General features: G+C 41.9%; 1 protein-coding gene and 1 long non-coding RNA gene across 4 annotated transcripts in view; one reads left to right on the top strand and one right to left on the bottom strand.

Annotated features, from left to right (window-relative positions):
• The first annotated feature begins 863 nt into the window (after positions 1-863).
• Positions 864-24,769, top strand: ANXA13 (annexin A13). 3 transcript variants are annotated; one of them, XM_064396232.1, is made up of 12 exons: positions 864-948; positions 2,608-2,682; positions 13,786-13,864; positions 16,085-16,179; positions 17,820-17,990; positions 18,555-18,588; positions 18,670-18,749; positions 19,924-19,992; positions 20,209-20,310; positions 22,284-22,366; positions 23,173-23,285; positions 24,444-24,769. In XM_064396232.1, the coding sequence occupies exons 1-11, from the start codon at positions 934-936 to the stop codon at positions 23,243-23,245; spliced, it is 876 nt and encodes a 291-aa protein (XP_064252302.1). In that variant the 5' UTR covers positions 864-933; the 3' UTR covers positions 23,246-23,285; positions 24,444-24,769. The 3 variants fall into 3 exon arrangements, with proteins under 3 accessions (XP_064252302.1, XP_064252294.1, XP_064252295.1); XM_064396224.1 differs by having other exon boundaries at positions 869-948; positions 22,284-22,359; XM_064396225.1 differs by lacking the exon at positions 2,608-2,682 and having other exon boundaries at positions 870-948; positions 22,284-22,359.
• LOC135284646 (uncharacterized) overlaps positions 24,756-24,927 on the bottom strand; it is a 34,586-nt gene continuing 34,414 nt past the window's right edge. The window contains exon 3 of the long non-coding RNA XR_010349906.1: positions 24,756-24,927. This is a non-coding gene — a long non-coding RNA (uncharacterized LOC135284646).

Here is a 24,927-nt window from a genome sequence, read left to right as displayed (position 1 = left end):
AGGAGCATCTGTGCTCCCCCATGGACCTCCATGGGCTGCAGGAGCATCTGTGCTCCCCCATGGACCTCCATGGGCTGCAGGAGCATCTCTGCAGCCCCATGGTCCTCCACAGCTGCCTCACCATGGACTGCACCAGGGGCTGCATGGGAATCTCTGCAAGAGCACCTGGAGCACCTCCTGCCCCTCCTTCTCCAGGAGGGGCACACCTGCAGGGCTGTTTCCTTCTCAGTTTTCTCATTCCTTTCTCACAGCTTCTGCCCAGTAATTTTTGCAATTTGTTAAATATATTATCACAGAGGCACCACCAGCATCGTTGGTGAGGCTCAACTGTGGTCTGGGTCTGGGTTCATTTTAGAGTCATCTGGCCCTGGCTCTGTCCAGCATGGGGGCAACCCCTGGTCTCTTTTCACAAAGATCACCCCTGAAATCCCCTGTCTACCAAAACCTGATCACATAAACCAAGTTAAAGCAGTGAGATTCTGTTCAAAATATTTTGTAGGAGCTGAGGGTCTTCAGTGGCATATTAAATACTATTAAATGCCATAAGATCTGATATAGACCCTTCAAAGGAGGCATCTTTCTCCCTGTTTAGAAAGCTCATATTGGGTGCTACAATATTTTTGTGTTTTAAATCATTGCAATAACAATTAGATAAATCAGTATGTATCATATTGAGGCTTACATTGTGAAATCCTGATTTTCCTTAGAGAAACCAGTCAGCCCCATGACACAACAGGATGTGATATTAGATAGTAGGGATAATAAAGCCACCATGTAATAATGAGTACACCCCACCTTGCAATGACTAGAATTTAAATAATGTCAGAAGTTATTGATTAACCCAGGTTTAGATAGTATTTAGCTATTCCAACTGCATGCTTGTTTTATTGAAGAGCAGAAGAGTTGCACCTTCCACATTCAGGCTAAGCAAAAATGGGCAGTTCACATGTAAGTAGTTACTTAATTTGGATTGTCAGGAATGCAATGATTTCCTGGTTTTATTTTTGTCAATTTTCACTTTATATGTCATTAATGCAGCTGCAGTTGAGATTTAAACTCAAAATCTGATTTGTGGGGGAAGTTTGTATGCAGCTGGTAACATTGCTTCATTAGTGTACATGAATAATTAAATTATTACTGCAACACACAAGTCCTGAGTGCTTTAAAGCTCCTTTTGGCTTAAGCAGGGCAGCACTTTCATTTTGAGAAAAAGAAATTATGCACAGAATGTCCTGGAAAAACTAATAGCAAATTTGTGTTGGAACATTTTGAACACTAAAATAATTCCCTAAAGATATATTTAAAACTTACCATCTCAAAGGACAATACTTTCAAAATTTGGGTGTTTCTCACAGAACAATAGGGACAGGAGTAATCTCAAATTGTAGTATTTACAGAAGGCCCCAATTAAAATCCAGATGTTGGGATTTACTGCATCAAATTACTGTATGAGGTTTGACTGAGACAATTTTTGGTAGCATTTGTCTGCTTGAAGACATTTAACATCAAAATGACCTGATTGTCAAAAACTTTTGTGTGACAGCTCTGAATAATTAGTTCCTCTGCAAGTTAAGTAACTTGTGCTGAGGAAGATGGGGGTCTTACCTCCAATTTTGAAACTAATGGATAAAAGCAATGTTTATTCAGCAGTGCATTTTCTCCTTGAATGCAGAATCCATGCAGTTTTGCAGTACGTATCTGTAGAAGACAGCCTGCTTGGTGATACAGGCTAAAGTGAGTTGCTGTAAGGTTTATATTATCATGTAACTATTTTTTAAATCCAAATTCAGCAAGGCCTGGAGACATGCCAAGGTTCTGATGCTTTTGGACCAGCTCCCCAGGACATTTTCTTGGGCAGAGTGAGCAAAACACCCCTTACCATTTGCATAAAGCTCCAGCTACAAATCCAAGGAGCTTTTTGTCTCCCTGTGAATGGGATGATGGTCCCATCTCCATCTTTTTGCAGACTGGCTGTTTGCCTAAGGGGAGAGCAGTGAGCAGATCAGCAGCACTGCCTGTGTGCTGCAGTTCCACCTGTGTGCAGGAGACACGGCCAAAAGGCTCCTGCTGCACAGGACACACACACCTCACAGGGCTGTCAGCAGGCAATTCCTGGAGGTCCTGGCCCTGGGGAGCCTTTCAGTGGACAGCAGATGGAATGCAGTGCAGGGCAAACATACTCCATTCACATTTAAACTGTCCAGAGGGGGTGTATCCATGGCAGGAGTGATCACAGCACTGCAGCTCAGGCAGCTTTAGCAGGTGTTTGAGCTCTTGCTGGACTGGGTAGTTTGGATGTGGGTGCAGTACACCACAGCTGTGCTGCAGGCTACAGTGGGAACAGAGGTGATCCCGTGTTGGAGGAGAACCCCATCATTCAGTCCAGACCCATCTGGGAATTGCATCTCTCTGTTGTTCCTAGAAAGTTACAGGTAATCTTGGAGAAATGGCTGCATCTGTGTCAGAGAACTGCTTCTGGAAGAGCAGAAGATAAAATAGAAGTTCTCGCCAGAGCTTTCCAGCCGCAGTTTGCTGTTTCTCCTGATCTCATGTTTTGTAACCACAGGCTCATGAGTGTCTCATGCATTGTGTTTTCTAAACCTCCAGAGCCAGACTTACACACTCGCAGAGGATATACGGAAACCAGCCGTAGGGGCTACCAGTTTGGCAGCAGAGGAGCCAGTAAGAACTTCTTTTGTGGAGGATGAAAGGGGCACTGTGGTGCTGCAGCACCTGTTGCTGTGGTTTATGGTGGCTTTGGGAGGCTCTGCAATGCACAGAGGCAGCTTCTCTTTTGTGGTCAATGCTGGTGATAGAAAGCTGGGTAAAAATGGCTTGTTTCATTCTGTTGAATAATACAACAACAGAATTTATCTACTTTGAAATTTCAGAAGTTAAATTTTTATTTAATAGCTTCTGCTGGGAGAAATATAAAATGAATCATCTGTGTCAAATGAGGTATTTTATTTGGCTAAATGAGTTTAGGTTTTGAAACTTTTTTTAACTATAATTTTTAAATGGAGTTCTCATTGAAAGCCAACCATTCTTCAGTGAAAAGCTTCCATTATGTGGATGTTAAAATGGAACTTTTCAGCTCTATCAGAATGTCTCATTTTAAAATGGAGCTTTCATCAAAAGTCATATCTTCCTGAACATGTTACTTTGAACAAAAGTATCAAATGTTACTGAAAAAAATGCTTTCATAAAAATTTTCCAACTAACCCTAAAGTGTACCTTTCTCTCAGAAACTGAGTTCCCAATTAAGAGCTGCACCTGATGCAACATTACAATTCTAAATCTGCTTATTTTCATCCTCTTTTTGCTCTCTGAACTCAGTCCAGAACTTTTTTCCTTCAATCAAACAATGTTTTTGGCTGCCCATCCTTCGCAATTTAAAGTCTCTTAATTATTTTCTGTATTTGCAATCTTGTATCAAGCTTATCTATGCATCTGATGTCCATAATATTAACACAAATAGAGTCAATCTACCTGGAAATCCAGATAGCTGCTGTGCTATAAGGAAGATGCTTTGGGGACAATTTGGAAATAGCAGCAATGGTTTGCATTCTATGATTTGAAAAGCTTGATTGATTTTTACTTATGTGAAATTGTGTCTTTTTTTTAAATCTTCTGTGTCTCAAAAATCCATGAAGACTGGTTATGCATGATTCTGTGGCGTTTGTGAGTTTAACCTTGGGGTTGGGCAAGTTCTTTGGTTTTAATTCAAATTTGTTGAGGTTCTCTGCAACACCCTTGACTTTCATCTTGTCATTGCAAAGCAGACTAAACCTTCTTCCAGGGAGGACTCTATAGGCTAAGGGGATGCAGGTTGTTGTGGGCCATATGGTTTCACAACTTCAAGGTCAAAAAGTAAGTATTACCTGGAGAACATATCTGCCCAAGGAGCCCTCTTGGGCTTAGCTCACTAAACTCACAAGGACTTCTCTGTTGCCTATAAACATTACTGTCCTTGTAGAAATGTTTCCCTAGTACAAGTATTACCACAGCATGATTTTATTATCTCATCACGAAGCTCCACAATTGCTCTTTGTTGCTTTCCCCTGGCAGAGCAGTGCTCAGGGACAGGCAATTCTTGTTCAGTCCCTGGCCATAAGCCCACAGTCAGCAGAAGACAGAAATAACTTCTTGTTTAGCTACCCCCCACTGGAGAAGATCTGTGGCAGATTCTTTTAATTTCCATGGTCTCTTATTATCCAGGATATTTGCTGTTCCTTTTAGATCTGAGACTGTCCTGTGAGTGCTGCAGTAGTAGGCATTAACAGGCATCTACTCATAAAAAAATTATGATGCATTTGTGGCAAAAAAAACCCAAACAAATAGAAGCCATCTGAAATATTAGAGTTGCTACATTTATGTTTTACATGATGTACATAGGTCAAGCAGTTATGTTTTACAAAAACATTAAAAAATCCAAAGTATCTGGACTCTAATTTTAGAGTTTAGAGTTTTAGAGTTTAATTTTAACTCTCTAGCTTTTATATACTCTACCAAGTTCTGTTGTTACTATTAAATAAGCTTTTTTCACTAGACTCTCATCTCCATTCGGTGAGGTATTGGCACAAATCAGTTATGATATCTGGTAGTTCAAGCTTAGGTGCCTCAAAAGAGGGATCCTGAACAAAGAAACTCCTTGGCAACTAAACCTTCACAATCTAAACTCCCCATTCCTCATGCAACACTCCAGACCAAAGGTAATATTAGGGGTCTTCTCCCTCTGTATTGGCTCACTGTCTTGTTACCAGATGGTTCCTATGTGGTCATCTTCACATGCCCTGAGGTTGGTTTTGGTGGGGGTTTTGGTCAGTTCTGTGTCCCACGTTGGAATCTGGTTGTTACAGTTCATTACCACAATCAATGGGCTGTCCACTCTAGCCACTAATTTTTAAGTAATATTTAAGCTGCTAGCTTTGTCTATTCTAACTATTACTAGTGTTCTGGTTGTTCACATTTCACTACAATTTATCTCTATGGTTCTTAATTACCAGATTATTAGCTCTGAATTTCTCTGTAATCCATCTTTGATTTACACAACATAGCCATATGGTTCAGATAAAGTTCAATTTGTAGCCCCACAGCTCTAACAACTTATGTCAAGCAAGAACTTAGCTACTTTGAAATAATATAAATTTTTCAACAGTTGCTATCCAGAAAATGAGACTGCCTTTATTGTTAACTATGACTAGTGTCTGAAGCAGTGGATGGATTACTGCTGCTTTAGGTGACTCAGCTGATCTGGGAGTATCTTGAAACTTCCTCCACCTTCTTCCTGTGAGGTAGAAAGGTGCTAGACACACAAACCTCCAAGTTCTGTAGGCTCAGTTGGTTTGTTGGACACTAAGCATGCACGTATAGTAACAGCACTTCTGTGTGTCTGTCAATGGTGTTTAGATAGAGTGTCTAGCAGAGATGTATTTTAGAAGCAATGATGGGGCCAAGGGGTGAAGCGTGTCATCTTGGGGCTTCCCTGCTGGGGTGCAACATCCTTCAAGTTCTTGTCCCTTTCAGTAACCGAGATTTAAAATACATACAAGGATTGTGCTCCCAAGGATTGTGCCCATGGATTTCAGCCCTGTGTAGGTGTTTTAAGTCATGTTAGCTTTCATGCTGGCATACCCAAGAATTTACTTCAGTTCCATCAAGGTTAGCTCATCATAAGTCCTAGCAGAGTGTCAAATTTTTAATAAGATATAAGAACACTTGAGTTAAAAATCTGGTATCTCAGCTGAAAAAAGAGGCAAAATGTGTTGTTATCCAAGTGGTTTCCAACCAGATATGGTCAGTCAAATAAAAGGAGTCTGCCCCCATCATAACAAAGCATTCTTCAAAAACCAGATTTGTCTGTGGCGAATAAAGCCATTTGTTTGCATTCTGTATGGCTTCCATTTGCAAGATAAGTAATCAAAGGAAGTAATGTGAGGCATGACTCATGTCTGACCACAGGCATGCTGTCTTTGAAGATTTTGTGCATCCTTTCCTGCCTTGGCTTCAGCAGCCCCACCAGGTGAGTCAGGTCCTTGTCAGCCCCATGTCCCCTCTGCCAGCCCCATGCAGGTGCTGGGTGCCCTCACACATCTCAGAGGTGTCTCTATTTAAGCATCTGGATTGAACCCTCTAGAAATAAAAGCTGCAGTTTTGAAGCTTTGGCATTCCCACTGCATGATTTGGCTTTCCCACTGCATGCTGCCCTGGTAGCTAACAGATTTTAAAAGTGCTCTGTGTTAAGGTGTTCCATCAGCCACGAAAATTTTGAAAACATTAAAACTGTACAGTATAAAACTCAGCCATGAGAGAACCACCCCAAACTTATGTTTTTCTCTTAATTGTGGGTTTCTCTGTCATGGTGATGAGCATGAATAAATTGGATAAAAAAGCAATCATAGATGATATATTAACAGCTACTAGAAATAGGAGGGACTTTGTAGGAGAAAAGGGGGTTTAATTTTGCAGTTTAAGTAACTGTCAGAGCAATTATCTTCAATATTACCACTTGTTTGTAATAGGCAAAAGTAACTGTGACTGATTCTATTAGGATCTTGTTGTCACTGCAGGTTTAGTCTCAGATGTAGAAAATAAGGTTTGCACCTCTCAGTTTGGAAAGAGTAACAGAATCATTGCAAAGGCTGTTGACTAAGCCATAAAACTTTCACATATTGTATTATCCAGTGTAGAATTCATATAGAAATTGTTTTGATCCTGATAGCACCAAACCATCAGGAACAAGCAAGCTGGCAGTGTGTGTTGCTGTCATGCAGCTGTTAGACACAGAACAGCCACAAGGATTTGGGAGAATGACAGCCTGGCTGGCAGATGGCAGATGGCATTTGGAGACACTGATACCATTCTCTGAGCACCCAAGGAGGCAGTTGGCAATTTTTCAGCTGTATATTGTGGTTGACAGAGAAAAATGCTCAAACAAACAGAAACGAGAGGCACGTTTTACAAAACAGGTGAAGAAGGAACCTTGCAGACAAAAGGACATGTCTTAAGGTTGAACTTTGCCAATTCATTTGTCAAAAATGTATTTGTCAGCCCCACCTTTTTATTACCCCAGCGCAATCCCCAGTGCTTGCTGATACAGCCCTGCTGCCAACATGCCATAGCTGTTTGGTTTAGATGTGCCCATCCACTCTGACCCGTGTGTAAAAGCCTTTACATTTCAGAGAAATTTCTACCTGAATGACTGAGCCCCATTACTTTAACTTTACTGAAGAAGAGCCTGCAGAAGAGTCCCTTACTTTGGTGGAAGGATGATAGGAGATAATGAACACATCATCTGCCAATGATGAGATAGCCTTGCCCTGAGTGGCCTTTCCCAGTTAGATGAGACCTGACCTTGCCTACCAGGAACTGCTCTTTGTTTCTTTTGCTTAGCCATTATATTAAAGAGCTGTAATATTTGGAAGTTTTTCTCATGGGAGTACCCCCACACTGGAATGAAATGGGCTTTTTCTGCTTTTTTGCCCTTTCTGATTGATGGTCGTGAGCTTCCTCAGCAGGTCAACCTTTTGTGACTGGGAATGTTTGTTTTAATAAATCAGACTATGGGTGAAGTACGAATGCAGCATCATGTTTTTAGTCTGTCTTTGGAAGTAGATCAGGATGAAAATGCAGCAGCCTACTCTTATGTTTGTTCTTGTGTTTTATTATTCTCCACGGCTTAAAATGAGTGATTGGAAATGCTTGAAAATGCTTGAGATTGGAAATGAATGATTGGAAATGCTTGAGATGAGTGATGAGGTTTGGGCTGTCTTAAAGACTACTTTGGGTGGGAGTTCAGAGTTTCTTCTGATAACAGGATGTCATCCTGACAACATGTGATGCACTAGAAGGTTTTAACCACAAGATTTCAGAACACATCCTTCTTTTTTTTTTCCCCTAGTCATTACTGTTAGTCTAGTTAACCCTGGATTCCAGTTGCATTATAGCTCATTAAAGACTTCTGCCAAGATAAATAATTAATCTTGAGTATATGTGTGTTTATAAAAAATTAATCATGTAGGTGCTGATTTGCCAAAAGCTGTCTTCTGTGACCCAAGTGTATCAGATACAGTTTAACCAAGGAGATGCACACCCTCGTTCTGTTGTTTGTTACGCTAACAAGGTGACTAGATGGTTTGGAGTATTTCCTGGTACATGGGGAAAATAAATTTCCTTCTCCACACAAAAGATAAAGAGAGGAATCACAGAACTGGAAGGCACCTTGAGATGTCAACACTCTTAACCACTGCCTAGAGCAATAATTAAATATCTGTCAAGAATAAGAAGCTCTGCCCAAACCAGTCCTGACAGCTCTCACAGTGCTGAGCTGGAGAAATGGTTCCTTAGCTGGAGACAAGGCTCCCCAAAGCTCTTGGAACTGGTGGCTCAGTGACTATGCATGATGAGAACTGAGAAACCTCAATAGTTTCTATAGCTTCCTATCTAGGGTGGGTTTTCAGTTGTTTTGGCTTGTTTGTTTTTCTGGTATTCCTGTCCTCATCTTTAGGACATTATGGATTGTTTGGAACTTGGCTTCCCAAACAAACAGGATGGAAGAGGATCTAAGATGCTGCAATATGGGTATATGTATTATCCTAGCTAAAAACATTGGAACCCACCAGACAACCTTAGATTAATTTACTAGCAAGATGCTAATCTTAAAATTAGTAGTGCCTGTTATGTTTCTTGTAAATCTTAAGAACAGAGTGACTGTATTATAAATCCTCTGAACAAAAGACTGAGGCATGAACTCAACCCTTCTAAGACACCAGTGTTGGGCCATTGTGCTTGTGCCCATCACAGGAATTGATGGGCAAAATCAGGCAGACAGGAGCTGTAAATCTCTGGGAAATCAGGCAGAGAGGTTGCTGGTGCTCACCTAGTTGATAGAAAGGAAAGGTCAGGTTGATGGACATGCAACTAGTTTATGTCATTCTTTTGAAAACCTCATTTTTCTCCAACGCATTTTTTGGACATAATTAAATATATGTGAAGAAGAAGAAAATGGGTGGAAAAACTGGCATGTTTGTGTAGCCCACACCCAGTGTCCACTGGTGATGCTCTCAGCTATGTGAGATATTCACACCAGGTTGATGGGTGCAGGCCCACAGGAGACCACTGATGTCTGACAGGCATCAGGCAGCTTACCCTGGGACATCTCTAACAGCATCAGAGACCTATGTATAAACAACTAAATACTGCCCTAAATTTTATACCTGATCCCACTCAAGTGTAGGAGTTAATGCTGTAAAGAGCACGGCTGGGTCAGTCTGCTCTTTCTGTCTGCTGCCACTTTTAGATTTAATTTTTATTTCTGTTGAATGGCAGCCAAAGAGAAGCTTGAAGTTAGACATTCACTAAATAGAGCACATAAATTGTACCTGGTAAAAATTAAGACTGGGGTGGGCACTCAGCAATCCAGCTCTTTTTAGAGCTTTGCCTACAGCTACTAGAGCTGCATCTCATCTGCTCTGGTCAGCAGCCACACTCCTCCTGGCTCTTCCCAGTGATCTTCTTTAAGGATCTGTGCCTGCATTTGTCCATGTACATAATCAGCATCAATCTCTGCTAGAGCTGCAGCAGGTGACCAGCACCCTGAGCAGCTGCTCTTTTTTTGTTCTTTTAGTTCTGACTGCTCCTCCCTAAACCTGTTCTTGAGCAGGCTTGTGGCATCTGCATGAGATCATGGAAATATAGCTGAGATTGCTCAAGCTGTATTATGAGCTGTTTTCAGAGAGGGCTCTCTTTTGCAATACAGGAAACTACCTGACATGTTCATGGCAGCACTTTTGTTGTTGTCTACTGACAGATGAGCACTTTGTATCTACTGCAAGCTTAATTGTCCTTATCCTGAGGAAAATACTAGATTTTTAGGAATGTCTGCAATGTACTGCAGCAACCTACCAATGCCTCTACTGATGCCTTGAACCCATCGGAGCTCTTGTTCCCCCATCCCCACCACGTCCTTTTGGGTTTGCTGACCTTTGCTAAATTGTTTATTTGTGCTCCATAAGGGCTCCACATGCTGAAACATCAAAGAAAAATCTACAAAGCTTCTCTAAGCATTGAAGATCATCTTCAACTATAAACTCATCTTACAGCTCCCTAAAGTCACACATAAATTATAGTAGCAAAAACTACTTGGTATGCTTTAAAACAAGTTAGAACAAAGCAAGTTAGTTTTAGATCTTTTATAAACTGTCCAGTTTAATATAAATAAATCTGTGGCAATTTTAGCCAAAGAAAGGGAAACAGATTATTGTCTAAAACATGCTTGAGTGAGACAAAAAACTATTCAGGATAAGAGAAAACAAGTCGACACAGGCCATAAATACAACTGTGTTGGAAGTGAAAAGAATATTTTTTACCATCAGAACTCTGGTCACATTAATTAATATGGAACTATAGGAGAGAAATTAGAAGAAAATTAAATCAATGAGTGGATAGAGCTGGACCAATTTGTGCAAGCAAGTTCCCTTACACCCTGTGTCCAGCTTCAAAGTTGTTTGCAGTCTATCCACCTGATATTTCAGACTCCACATCATGCTCTCACCAAATTTGCTAGAATACTTCTAAGTCAGTAACTAATCTAATGTAATCTAAGTCCTAACTCTAAAAAAAGAACTATATTAAAGTGGTCCTGCCCATATTTTTAGAAGAAAAATCACTACAGATTACAAATGGTATTAAACATCAATTGATATTGCCATGTATCCCTTACAGGAAAATCCACCTGTCAAAATCCACAGGGTGAGGAGTACAGCTCTGAAACAGCTCTCCCTCTCCTGCATCAGGAAGCTGTGTCAGTGGGAAGGTCAAGGAAGAGACTCAGCAAGTAGTGAATTTTAGCCAGTGCTTCTCAGATGACCCAGGAGCTGCTTTGACAGTTGCTTATCACAGTGTCAGATTTCCCTCTATAAATATGATGCTGGTATTTCACACAGTACTAACAGAATGGTATCCCCCAGGTGCATCATTTCATGTTTTGCAGTGATTTTTTTGAAGACAGAGCCTTTAGCAGAGCTGACTCAATAGATTCCTCTGGTGCTATAAAACAAACATGTCCTGAACATTGAAACAGGCCTTCCTTCCAGCATGATTTTTGCCTTGAAAATAAATGTTTCTGCCGTGACCAGGTGCACCTGCAGTAGGGTTGGGGCAGTGGCAGCTGCAGAGGCAGCAGCACCAGCATGATGAGGGCAATTCCCACAGCCCAGCACTTGTGGTGGGCAAGGCAAGGCAAAGGACAAAGCAACTCCTGCCTTTGTGTGTTTGTGCAGGTGTTTCTGTCCAGGCTGAAGGTCTGAGAAGTGGGAGACAATCCCAGATGAAGCCTTTTTCTTCTCACCACTGCATACTCTGTCCCAGGTCAGGAGGCAGTGGATGTGAAGCAACAGTTCTCAACTCTTATTGTTGCAGAGAGTCTATAAATTAAAATAGCACTTGGATAACTACAAAGTAGTAAAATATCTACATTTTATATGTTAGCACTTTCCTCTGTATTTTGTGCTACAGGATTTTCCTTTTTTCTGTTTTTTTCAGCTGCTTCTTTGGTCCTTTTGGTTTGCTTTGCAAACAACTCTAGAACAACTTCAGTACTGGCTGCCTAACACAGAGAGAAAGATTTACCATAAGCATACTAACAGTACAGAGCCAAAGTAATGGTATTTCCCTAGAGCCTTCTCTTCTCCATGCTGAACAACCCCAGCTCTCTCAGCCTGTCAGTCCATTTCCTTTGTACATTATGCCATTAAAGGAGAAGCACCTACACTCTTCCATAATAAAAAACTGTGAATGGAATTCTTTTTGAATAGTTATCAGTGCATCTGCTTTCTAACTTGATTTTTTTCCCTTTCCATTTTGATCCAAACTGTTGGGAAATTTGGAGACTGTTAAATAAAATCTCCACTAGAAAATATTAGTTATGTATATGCAACTATTTCCATCTTGTTTGAAAAGTTTTGGAGAATTTGTGTAAGCATACAGTAGGATACATCTTTAAAAGCCATATTTGTCATAATGATGGGGCAATCAAAGTGTTACCTTGTGCTGTAGAGATGAAGAGAAATTATTACATTGTTATTGTACCTTACTAATTGTTATAGTTGTAAAAATAACTCTGTGTTTTAGCTACCTAGGTTTTATGCTAGCTGGTAACAGCAGTAGAAAAGCCAGGTACCTAAATGGCTTCAGTCAGTCACAAAGGCACATTGTCAAAGCAGTGTAGGGACTGATTTGAGCTTTCCTCCTTGAGAACTGACCCCTTGCCTTTTGACAGAGGACCCCTTTAGCCAGAGTTGTAGCTCTTTCACCAGAACTTGTAGATGACAGCCTGAAACTTTTGAAGCATATCAACAAGTAGACTTTCAGACTGTATCTATACTTGTAAATAAAACTTGTTGTTCTCTGGCCTGATGGGCATGTGGCACAGCATGGCCCACAGCCATGTGCCTAAATTATCTTTATTCCACAAGCAGAATGATGTTGTGCCAAATGTCTTTCAGGAATGGTCTCTGCCCTGTGCTACCCCCAGAGACAAGGAGGTTAATCAGCCATTTAATCTCTTCTGCTCCTCAGCAGGCTGGTGGCATTTTCAGAAGGGCTTAAAAGCAGACTGCCATGCCCTGCAGTATCATAACTCTTAATTAACAGTGGTGGTGCCAGTGCCTGGCAGCCCTGCAAAGCAAGCAGCCTGATTCACATGTTGCTGTTTAAATGGAAATGCCAAAGCACTGCCAGTGCCCACTCAGACCCCGAGTCTGTGGTGTGCATACTGGCTTGTGCTGCTTGACTTAGGAGCCCAGAATCTATTTTCTACTACTGTTTTAGAGTTTGGGCATTTAAAATATCTGAGTAATCATATTAGAGGAGCTGAACTTGCTGCTGTCATTGTGGTCTCAGACAATTCTACCCTTTTCTGAGAAACAGCAGAGTGAAGGGTGTACCAGCATTGCAGCCCCTGTGACTCACAGCCTGGGAGATTAACAGCTAACTCAGATCAGAAGGGGCAGGCATGGTTTTCTGTTTACATTGATATGTCAGGCTGTAAACTGCTGCAGTGGCTGTGGACTTTGAGTTATTATCCTGTCCCTGTAAATTTAGCTCAAGGTAGCCACATGTATTATTTTGCCAAAATAAAAAAAAATAAGCAAAATAACCTCCTCAGCAACAACAAAACCCCTCAGCTTTATCACATTATGTATCTCCAATTGTCTTGTTAGCACAAAAGAATCAATACAAGAAAGGTTTTCAGGAGCAGTTTTTATCCAGATGATTGGGAGTGTTCACAGTACTTAAAAATGTACTACAGAGATAGGTCCTGCTTCTGCTAAGGTGTTTGTATTGGCCTGTTGTTAAAGTGGTAAAAACCAATAATATTTGATCTGGCATGAAGATGTCTAGTATGAAATTATCCTTAAATTCTTTGAATAAGCCAAAACTGGCAGAACAAAGTTCTATAGGTCATGTATGTCATATGGTGACATGTTATGTAAGGTGACATACACATACATATACACACACATATATATATATATATATATATATATATATATATATATATATATATATCTGGTGACAAAGTTGTATAGACCACTGTGGTTTTCATGTGGTGACAGCAATTTGTGGATCCATTCCAGGAACCCTAGGGATAGATACAGTATTTCAGCAAAGCCCAGCCTGAACTTCAAAGTTTAGATGGTGTGAACAAAGATGAAGCAAGGACCTGGCCCAAAGTGCTGTCTTTCTAATTGTTTCCACGTGTCTGCTGTGTCTCTGTCTTCCCAGTCAGCCCACAAGCGCCACCATCACGGCTCTGACGCAGAGCAAGATGCCAAGAAAATTCACAGTGCCTGCAAAGGAGCAGGTAAGAAACACTTTGTAGATGTTTGGACTTTGTGCAAAGGGCAGATCAATATTATAAAAAGCATACACATGAACTTAGGCAAACCAACTGTCCCAACCAGTTTTAGGTAATCTTTATGCTTTCTGTCAAATACTGACTCTAAGAACATTCACACCCATGAAGATAAATGGGAAGGGAAGCCAGCTTGCTCCTCAGAGACTGCTGAGATCTAGCTTGATAATTGCATGCCTCCAGAGCATTAGGATAAACATGGTATTTGTTCCCTGTGACAGGAACATCAAGCTGCCAAGACTAATTGGACAGTCATGGGGTCCAGATAGTCAGGTTAGATTAAAGTCATGATTGGATATCCTTTCTCAGGGCTCCAGTAAAGAACATCATCACCTCCATATTTCATCAGAGCCCACTGCAGCTCTGTCAGCTGAAAGGAATTTCCAGTGATTTCAACCTTCACCAGTGATTTTTAATGGAAAAAAACTGTCCCTTACCATCTTCTGAGGTAGTTTGAAGTAAGCTGCTTGACTGCACTGATGTGAGTGAGGAATGCAGAGTGTTTCATGGAACCCTAAGGTCCATGGAGGTGACAATGTTCAGTAAAGGAAGAACATCCAGACAGCACACATGATCAATAAGTTATTAATTCACTCCAGTTATTTGCACAGTTAATATGTATTTAAGCATCTCTTCCTGGTATAGCAGTGACATTCAGAATCAGCTAGTTAAGTGCTGAGTTTTAGGAACTGTTCCTGTCGTACCAACTGAGCCCTCTCAAGACAGTTGCCAGACAACTCGCTTCATTGAGAGTTTAACCCAATGTTATCAAACAGGAGTATAATTCCTTCTAAAATTGGACTATGCCTTCTGCCTTGGATCTAAGCAGGAAGAATTGGGCAAGATGCCCTAAAGTTGTCCTCCATGTACCTGGTGGTAATAGAGGGATGAAAACATATCAGCTGTTGCTGAATACCAGTATAAATTTTATCTTTATCCTTTGTGCTGGTTTCTACTCAGAAACCCTTGTTAATTCCTGCTCCTAAAAGCCTGAGATGAGGCAGAGCACAAAGCCCAGAGATGGCCACACAAAGGCATCAGATGGCAGAGCTCAAGGACAGCGTGGGGCAGTGACCACCAGCAGCATGTGTGGGCATCAGCAGACCTGGCAAGTGTCCTGATGCCTTTGGTCTGCCATCCTATGGGCATTTGGGCAGTGCCCACCACAAGCCGGGTCATGTGGCTGTCCTGGCTCACATTCTCAATTTCAACTCTTGTCATGAAGAAATAATGCCCGAGTCCATCTGCTGGTCCTCAGATGGAAGTGCACCAGGACACCTGTGCTAGTGCCACAGCTGCCCTGTTGTGTCCTTTGTTCATCCAGGGAACGTCACTGTGGTCCTGTCTCTTTTTAGCTGTAACAAATGCCTCCCAGCAGCTCTGTTTAGTGCAAGCATCTGTTTATGTGCAAACATGTGTCTATATGGCAGAGGGCAACAGAAGTGCAAGAGCGAGGTCACTGCCTTTAGGAAGCTTCTTCAATCCTTTGCATAAGTTAGAGCTCAAAGCAGACTGAGGGCTTTTCCCCTGGAGAGGGGCTGCATGCTCAGCTCCCCTCTGTGATGGGCAGCACAGCAACTGCATCTCTTTGGGCATCCCACACTCCCACTTCACTCTGATTTTTGCCCAGCAAAACAGCATTGGCAGAGACAGACCGTCCAGGCTGGTTCCAGATCCTTTTTCCTGACTCCATTTAGCAAAATTAAAACCAGATTTTTACAGGCTGTACATCCAGGCTTCTGGTTAATGAGCTATTCAAACACAATCTTGCCCTTCCCAGCTCTTGCCCCACTGCCCTCACCCTGTTGTGCCAGCACAGAATTCATGGTGGCTGATCACTTGGGACTACTCAAACAAGCATTGTCACCAGAAACGTGTACACCAGCCTATGCCTGGCTCCTGATTTTAGGAGCAGTGTCTGCCCTTCTCAAACAGAAGACTCAATTTCTTTGTTATTAACAGCATGAGATGATGAAATTTAATTTTATTGAACATTGTAGCTGACTACAATTAAAATTATCCTCAAAAGAATCTTAGATGCTACAAATCATAAAGGTGGAACCACTGGGGATATAGGTACAGGAATTTTTTTCTCTTTAGAGGTCACATTTTCTTTCCTCTGCATTAGATTCCTGATTATAAAATCCCTATGTACAACTTCTTTTTCAGGAACCAATGAAAAAAAAATTATTGAAGTTTTATCAAGTCGAACATCGGAGCAGAGACAACAAATAAAACGGAAGTACAAGGATTTGTATAGCAAGGTATTTTGAAATAAGTGGGCTCCCTGTTTGAAACCACTGCCTCTGAAAATACAGCCTACAGGCCTCTGCTTTTGGAAATATCAAGGGCATAGTGCATTTAAGGAGGACACCAGTTACTTTCTGATTCAGCAATTTATTTTATCTCCTAAAATACTGATTATATTTCTAATTTTAGGCCTCAGAATCTTCTTGAAGTCAGCCTTAACCAGATCAGAGAATTTTAATCAAAGCTGGGAGAGCTAGAAAATAATTCATAACTGAAATAGAAAATATTTCAGCTTGTGTTCATCTTCAGCATATTGAGAAAAAGAAGTTAATGTAAAAGGGAAATTATAAGTCAGAGTCCCACTTAGACCAGATGCAAATTCAGACAAACTATTTGATCTCACATAACTTTATTTTTATTGAGTTTAATAGAAGTAATAATGATTTCTTCCAGTGATGAAGTAGAACATGTTGCAAAATTAAGAAGTTTCATTGGGCACTTAATTTCTGCAGGAAGCATAAACTGCCCTAATGATTTTGTGTGTAAGAAAAATAAAGCTTCTAAAATATTGTTTCAGTAAACAGCTGAATCCTGCAGACCTTATTATTAAACTGGTATTTTCTTGGTGTCTGCTTGCTCATTAATCAGTGTCAATAAGACAGCACTGAAGACAAATGAAAGCCTTTCATAAGTAAAATTTACAGCAAGCATGATACAGATTATACATTATAAATACTATAGATTTTGTTCTATAATGAGAGTTAATACATATAGGCATTAGAAATTATCAAATGCCATGAAACATCACAGTGGCATCAGCAACCCTGCTGCTTTCCTAGGCAGGCTGAATCTCCTGGGCAGGAGGCACAAGTGGTACCCTCTCCCTCCTGCTGCTCCAGGAACTTGCAGCATTTGTGGGGTGTGTGTTGAAACTGCTCCAGCACAGATGGCAGCTTCTGACTGGAGCACTTGAGTGTTCACGTGCAGTTGTGCAAGCAGGAACTTGAGAATAATAGAGCTGGACTTCTCCTTCAGGGTTCTGACCTTGTCAATGCTTCCCATGCTGCAGGAAATGTTAACTGCAGACAGTGCAAACACACCCTCAGCTGGCATCCTCGGCATGCACCAGCCAGCTCTCCTCCAGGGTCTTACTGAATTTTGATTTAAGGTTGATGTGGGGGTGTGTGTGTAAAAATGCTGTTTGCTTGGCATGAAAGCACCTTGCAGAAAGCTGCTACTTTTTCCAGGAAGTCAGGCTTAACCAAAACTGACAGAGAAGATTCTTAGTTTGATCCCCTGTGTGGCAGCTCTTTCGAATGAGGAAGCTTCTGCATTTTGTTTCAGATTAAACTCCTGTTAAGATTTTCAAAACACTAGTTGGCATTTGTTTACACAAGTAAGAGTCATAACTAGACTGATATTGGCTGGTATTTGAAGATGGGACAATCATTTCAGTCAATCTGAAACCAACAGTTTTAGGGAACTTATTCTGTAAAAAAAAAAAAAGTCTGTGTATTTTAAGGCCTTTTAAAAATTGTTTTGTCACTTTTTGGTATAGAAGGAGCTTTTAAATCATTCGATTTGCTGAAACAAATTAAGAAATTCTCTAATCTCACCTGAGCTTTTGCACTAACCCTCCTGACTGTCCCCACAGGAGATGGAAGAGGACCTGAAGGGAGACCTGAGTGGGAATTTTGAAAAGGCTGTGCTGGCTTTGCTGGACTTGCCCTGCGAGTACGAGGCCCGAGAGCTTCGGAAGGCGATGAAGGGAGCTGGGACAGATGAGTCACTGCTGATTGAGATTCTCTGCACACGGAACAATAAGGTTGGGGCACCACGTGTGACCTTCCTGGGGCAGCAGGGCAAAGAGCTCACCAAGGGGATCCCTGCGAGGAGGAGGAGGGATCAGTCCAGCTTCTGTGGCTGAAATGCCTCTTGCCAGTGTTTGCCATACTAGAGCTGAAACTCTAACAGGAGCTAAGAGCAATAAAATTTACATTCCTTCCTTTATCCTACTCCTACCTGCCTTGGATGGCACGGAGGCAACACCGGTGAGAAGAATCCCCAGATACATGCTAAAGGGCAGCTTTGGCATTGCTCTGATGGTTCAGAGGTACAGGAACGCGATCCTAGTGAAAAAAAATTAGTTAGTTCTTGTCTAAATGCAGGGAAAAGGAGAGGGAGACGTGCATGAGTCAGGCACCCCTCAAAGTGCTGTCCTCAATGGGGACTGGGAATTCATGGTTTCTCCCACCCCCATGGTTGCTGCACCTCACACAGCACAGGCATGCTGCTGAATTACTAGTGGTTTTTTTACTCATTTATTTATAAGACATCTTTTATTTATTTATTTGATTATTACTTGGTTGTTTTTTTTTTGTTTTCCTAGGAAATTGTAAACATAAAGGAGGCCTACAAACGTCGTAAGTAGTTTTATCTTTCAAATACCTTCATTTAAATCCTTTCTCACTGGTTGAACTCTCACAGACTTTTTTTCTTCACAGTGTTTGACAGGGATCTAGAGTCTGATGTTAAAAGTGACACCAGTGGCTCCCTACGGAAGATATTGGTCATGGTGCTAGAGGTGAGGCTGGGGACTTTCCTCTTATGCAGCTGCCTGGCAAAGATATTTCCTTTTTCCCTGAGTAACCATAATAAGTATTGTCTGGTATTTATAATAATGCAGTTATGATATGTAATATAACAATGAGGCAATTCCAGTAAACAAAAGGCATTCTTCTGTATAACAGCCTTTCATATCTATGGCTTTTTAATATGTACAATTTTTGTTTAGGTACAATTTTTTTTTATGAAACCACAGATAGTTTTATAAATATTGATACTTTGAAAATAAAAGGATTGTTTTACTGTTATTTATACCATGGTAAAAGCTAGGCTACCCATTTGAGGTCATGGTCTCATTATTCTGAATTTTGCCCCAAACCACTAAATCTTATTTGCATTTCAGATGCATTTCAGAATTCAGATACAGAACAACTAAGAAAGAAATTGCTCTTATGTTAGTTTTTCATTAATCAAAAGAAGCTTATTTTCCATTAGAACAAAAAGCTTATTTTACATTATTTTCCATTTTATTTGAAACCCCCTTCATGAAATAAAGCAAAAATCAATACTTTCATAAAGCCACATTATAACTAAGAAAAATAGGAGCACATAGAGAAATGCAATGTGGTGGTCAGTCTGATCTGACAGCCCTGAGAAATGAAAAGACTGAATAAATAAAAGAAGCTTCAATGACGTAATAGTCACAACACTAAATACATCACAGTATAGATTCTCATTCTGGGAAGCACTGGTACAGCTCTTTCCAACCTCTTGTATACTTTCAGGAGTAGTAAATACATTTATTATTCATTTGGTTTTTTTCATCGATAATTTCTCCCAAGGGATGGCAGTGTTGGTGAATGCTCAGAGTACATAAGCTAGTCAGGAAAACATTTCACACTTACCAGGGCACATCCAGCCCTGTGAAGAACATCACTGCGGGTACTGGGCACCTTCCTGCTCCAGGGGCATCAGCGTCGCAATCCCCTGAGGGTCCCAGCACACAGCACATGAAGCTAGGGACAAGCCCTACACGAGGGGTCCAGCGAACCCATGAGCCCCACCGTGCCCGTCCCCGGGCTCGTGTCAGCAGATGGCAGCAAAACCCCAACCCAAACACCTGTGAGGGCCACCAGCTGAAAGGAAACCAGCGCTTGGCTGGGTGTTATTCACAGTTATCTGCTTTTCTGCAGGCAGCCCGAGATGAGACCCAGCAGGTCAATGCAGAGCTGGCTGAGCAAGATGCCTCAGATCTGTATAAAGTAAGTGCAATTGTGCAAAAATCTCTTTTTTCCCCATGCTGCATGCCAAGGGCTACCTCAGGGGGACTAACAAACCAAGCAAGGGGGCAATGGCAACACAAGGAGAGGAGCAAGGGGGACATGGGCTGGAGCTGGATGGATCAAGGGTTCTGGCTGTCTTCATGTCTCTACTGTGTATGAACAAGTGCTTCCAAAAAATAACATTTGCTTGTGAAGGCAGGAGAAGGCCGTTGGGGAACAGAGGAGCTGGCTTTCAATGTGGTCCTAGCAAAGAGAAGCTATAGCCAGCTGAGAGCCACTTTTCAAGCCTATGAAAAGGTGAGTTTATCTTCTGCAATGTGGGTTGCATAGGCCCTGACCTATAGATGGAGACCCTACAATGACATGTAACAATCTGAAGAGCCTTTTCCAACCTAAATGATTCTATGTAGAGTGGAGAATCCTTTATCTGCCATTTTATAACTTCTTGAATGCTTTAAGAATCTTGGAAAACATATTTATACAACTGTATCCTGAGCATACAGAAATAGGGGATTTACAGGAGAAGCTGTATCTTCTGCCAGTGAAGAACCCATTCCCCTTCATAACCTACACAATACTCAGCTAAATAAATGTCACAATGTCTGCTCCTTCCCACAGCTGCAAGGCTGTAGCCCCCCTCGTGCAGCAAAGGGACAGGTTCACAAACTCCTGCCCTGAAGCAAGGCTTTGCTTTTCTGGTCTTTTCTTCTCCTTCTCCTAAACAGAGCCTGGCATGGTGTCTCCTCTTCCCACCACTTCACACACTCATATCAGCTGAGGAGAAGTTCATCTCCAGCCTTTTCCTCTCTGCCCACACTGGGCAGGTGGCCTGTGCAGGTGCTTTGCTGTGCTTTCCCCTGTCTAAGGCATAAGGCAAAGTAGGCAGCAGGATCCTGGCTGTTAGTACTTTTCCCTGTGTCACCCAGCAGGGACATTTTACTCATGCCTGGGCCTGAACCTGACCTGATATGGAAATATCTTGTTTGAAAATTACCTCTAAAAGTCAAAGCAATGGGAGATCCAAGGTCCTTCTCCTAGCAGCAAGGTGGAAGCTCAGCAGTGACATCTCAGGAAAGAGTCTCCCTCAGCCTCTGGCTCACAGCCCTGAACTTCCCTGGGAAGACTGAGTTCATCAGAAAACTGTAGCCTTAGGCACAGAAGATTAAAAGAGCTCAAGTCAAAGCCATGTTTCAGTGTCAGCATAATAAGGAACCAATAGCTTCAAAAACGTTTACAGCTTAATCCAAGTTTTGGGCTGCTGCTGGCAGGAGAATAAACCCAGTCACAAACTGATATTCTCTCCCTTGGAGTGGCCCAAACCCTGGGGGTTCAGTTAAATGCTCCAATAGCCAAGCTACCTTGGCTTTTGATTCCTAAAAAATCAAAGCTAAAGCAAGTAGATCAGGTTGCCCAAACCAACCCACCACATCCTGCCTGGCTGCACTCGAAGTAGAAGTAGGCCAAGATTAGAGCCCAAATCTTGCAAACACACCCTAAACAAGTAATGCAAACATTCTCTTCAGCTGGAGAGATACATAGGGCATGATCTAAACCAGGCTTGTGCTTTGCAGAACTTAAGCCCTAAAGCCTCACGTGGTGCCCTTGCTGCCTTGTACACGCAGTCTCCCAGCTCTGACCTAAAAGTCAGTCTTGAATCGTGCAGGGATATCCTGATATGCCAAGCAGAGCAAAGTAGAAGACTTTGAGGTTCCCGAAGTTCACAAAAGTCAGGATAAACTCTGTTTTGAAGAGACAGTCTGCTTCTCTAATTCCCTACAGAGTAATACAAAAACTTTGGGACAACCACGGTGCTTGTAAACTTTGCCTGGGAAGCCAAAGACAATAAGTAACAGAACTTCACAGAGTTGGTAAAGCTCCAAAAATTATCTTATTTATGTGGGAGCCATCCAGAGCCTTTGATAGAGGGGCTAGAGAAGCTTGAACAGTTTCTGCTGACCAGGGGTCACTCAGGAAGAAGCTGCAGCTTCTTTGTCCCAGAAGCTGTCAGATACCTGGGACTGCATGATGGAGATTGTCCATCACTTAACCATTGTGCCTTACCTGGCTGCACAGACCTTCTCTTGGTGCCAGTGGATCTGTGAGCACTTACACCAGAGGAGAACTACATTTTCCCTCTAATTACTGCTTTGGAAAAGCCCTAAAGGATCTGGATTGTCCTTTTGCCATTGGATGCTGAATCTGATGCTGGTTTGGACAGTGGAAAGACATGTACAGACAGAAGCTCATATGGCTCCTTTTTGTTCTCATAGGTGTGTGGGAAGGACATAGAAGAATCCATTAAAAGTGAAACATCTGGAGATCTGGAGAAGGCTTATCTGACTCTAGGTAAAAAGTAATAGTTTCAAGACCTTTCTTTTCTAGTTCTTGCTGTCACCTGACATTGATCATTGGGGGTCTGCATACAGCCTGGCAACAGCCATTGAGTTACCCCTAAACTGAGCTAACATATCTGCCAGGGAAAAAAGAGACAGCTCTCAGTAGTGATTTGGAATCCTTGTTTTTTAAACTATAACTTGCCACACACAGCTCCTTTCCACAGGAAAAGCTGAATGTTTTGCCCTCTAACACAGAGTAGCCACCTCCAAGATGCCTCTGGGACAACGGCTGGTGATAACTTCCAGCAGATGCTTGGGCACCATGAGAAGTGTGCTAGCCAGCCACCACAAAAATATACAGGGTCCTTGGCAGCAATTTAGTACTAGGGCTGGCTTTGACCAGTGTTTAAACCTGCGCCCTGTGTCACTGGTATTGCTGTTATCCATCTGGATTTAGGCTCTCACAGATCTTCCTCCTGTGATCTGCAGAGTGAACAGCTACCCCAAGAATGGATGGGCAAGAGGAACCCCATGGGGGTAAATGCTCATTCTCATTCATGTCATTTTCACTGTGGAAAGGCTGAGTACTCAGTGCTGGTAATCTCTTGTGGAAAAATGGGCATCCCCATTCAGACTCCAAGACTTCTCCTTGCATACTTATAGGGGATCAGTCTCAGAATAAAAGTCCTGCCAGCTGATATGTCTAAACATAAACATAAACATTAGAGTTTCCTTTTCTTTCTTACTTATTTAATTCTGCTTGAAGTTGTATCACAAACTGGAAATGTACAAGTATAACAAGGCCTCTTACTGTTTTCTTTAGTCAGCTGTGCCAAAGACTGCCCAGGCTACTTTGCCACACTTTTGCACAAGTCGATGAAAGGAGCTGGGACTGATGAAGAGACCTTGATTCGCATCCTTGTGACCAGGGCTGAGGTAGGGTACCCTGTGTCCTGTAACGCCTCACATCAGCTCTGGGAGAAATACAAATGCCGAGGGTATGGAGTGAGTCCTGACAGATCATGTGCTCAGCAAACCCTTTTCAGCCCAGTGACATCAGTGGTCACACTCTGCTTCTGTACCCAGGCACCTCTAATTTTGATATTGCATCTATTTCTGTTTTCAAAGGAACTAAACCAGGAAGCATGTAGGCAATTTCAAGTGCAGCCAACTGTACCTGGTTAAAACCAATCCATGGGGAGGTCTGGCCCCAGTAGGATGTGTAGAAGTAATTCCTAGTTAATTAATGATAAAGCAGCAGTTTCCAATTTGAGAATTGCTTATAAACATATGTTGCAAATTTTCTCTGATTCCAGGGAAAAACAGATGGGGAGGAGGGAAGAGAAATACAAAACCAAAGGAGTTAAGTGTCATTTTAAGAAGCACCAAACTTCACAAGATTTTTGTATCTTTAAGTATTCCTTGTAAGCTGTGTAGGTTGTAAACCCAGGGCGGTTTCAATTGCCACAGAAGAGGAGCCTTTCACAAGAGGAAAGCATATTTCTCAATGATCCACAGTGAGAAAAATTAGGCTCCAGGGTATTGTCACTAAAAAGACACAGTCCAGTCATTATAACATTTAAAACCCACAGTGATAAAGATCAGACCTGTGCTGTAGGTACCTTTTTACAGGACAGCTCCAGATAAGGAGTTTGTTTCTCCCCCACCAGTAACCAGAAAAGTACTGCTATGGGTGGAACAACTCTTTTTTAGCCATACTCCTGGGACATGCCTCTTTCCCTGTTTGCCACCAGGGGATGACCTCAGAGTTCACAGTGACCTGTGTGTTTTTCCAGTACCAAGGCTGTGCTGGCACAGCACCACTGGGCAGAGGTTCTCCCAGCCTTGGCATAACTTTCCATGCAGGCCTTCTTCACTGTTAGCATCCCCTCACCACCATCTGACATGGGCTTACTTCGAATTCAAATGTTAAGCTAAAAGTCTTCCAAGAATTGTAGCCCTCCTGCGTTCTCCTCTCCTACTCCCACTCGGTGTGGTGGGCCTTGAATCAGACCCCAGTGGGGCTGGCAGGGGCAGGGCATGTTACTCAAAGCATTCACCACTCTTCTAAAGAGGCTCTTGATGTCTCCTCAGAGCGACCTGCCAGCAATAAAGGAGAAGTTCCAGCAAATGTACAAGAAGCCGTTAGCTGAAGCTGTCCGATCTGACACCTCTGGGGACTTCAGAAAGTTGCTGCTGGCAATTTTGCACTAAAAGCCCATCAAGAATGAAGAGGCATGCTGAGCAGCCATCTCTTGATTAGTTTCCAAAAAAACCATCCAAAAAATGTGGCATTAGCACAAAGTAAAAAATCCAATTTATTTTCTTTCCAGCTGGGAAATATGTTGCCAATTAATGTTGGATGTGAGGTTTATGTTATGGCTGTCTTGCCAAATGCCCTTAAGCAATAAAGACATGTTGAAAAAACTAGATATAAATTGACCTCTTTGTGTTTGCATATGTGGAGGAATCTTCTGTCATTGTTTCTTCTGGGTAGATTTTCTGTATTTCTCTCATTCTGAAGATTATCCCTGCTCTTTCCTAAATTCAATGAATGTCATGTCATGCCATTACAGTC

This window comes from Passer domesticus, chromosome 1 (assembly GCF_036417665.1).
Source record: "Passer domesticus isolate bPasDom1 chromosome 1, bPasDom1.hap1, whole genome shotgun sequence".
Taxonomy (NCBI): Eukaryota; Metazoa; Chordata; class Aves; order Passeriformes; family Passeridae; genus Passer; species Passer domesticus.
The sequence above is the reverse complement of the archived record's forward strand: the minus strand, read 5'-3'. Positions and strand labels throughout refer to the sequence as shown.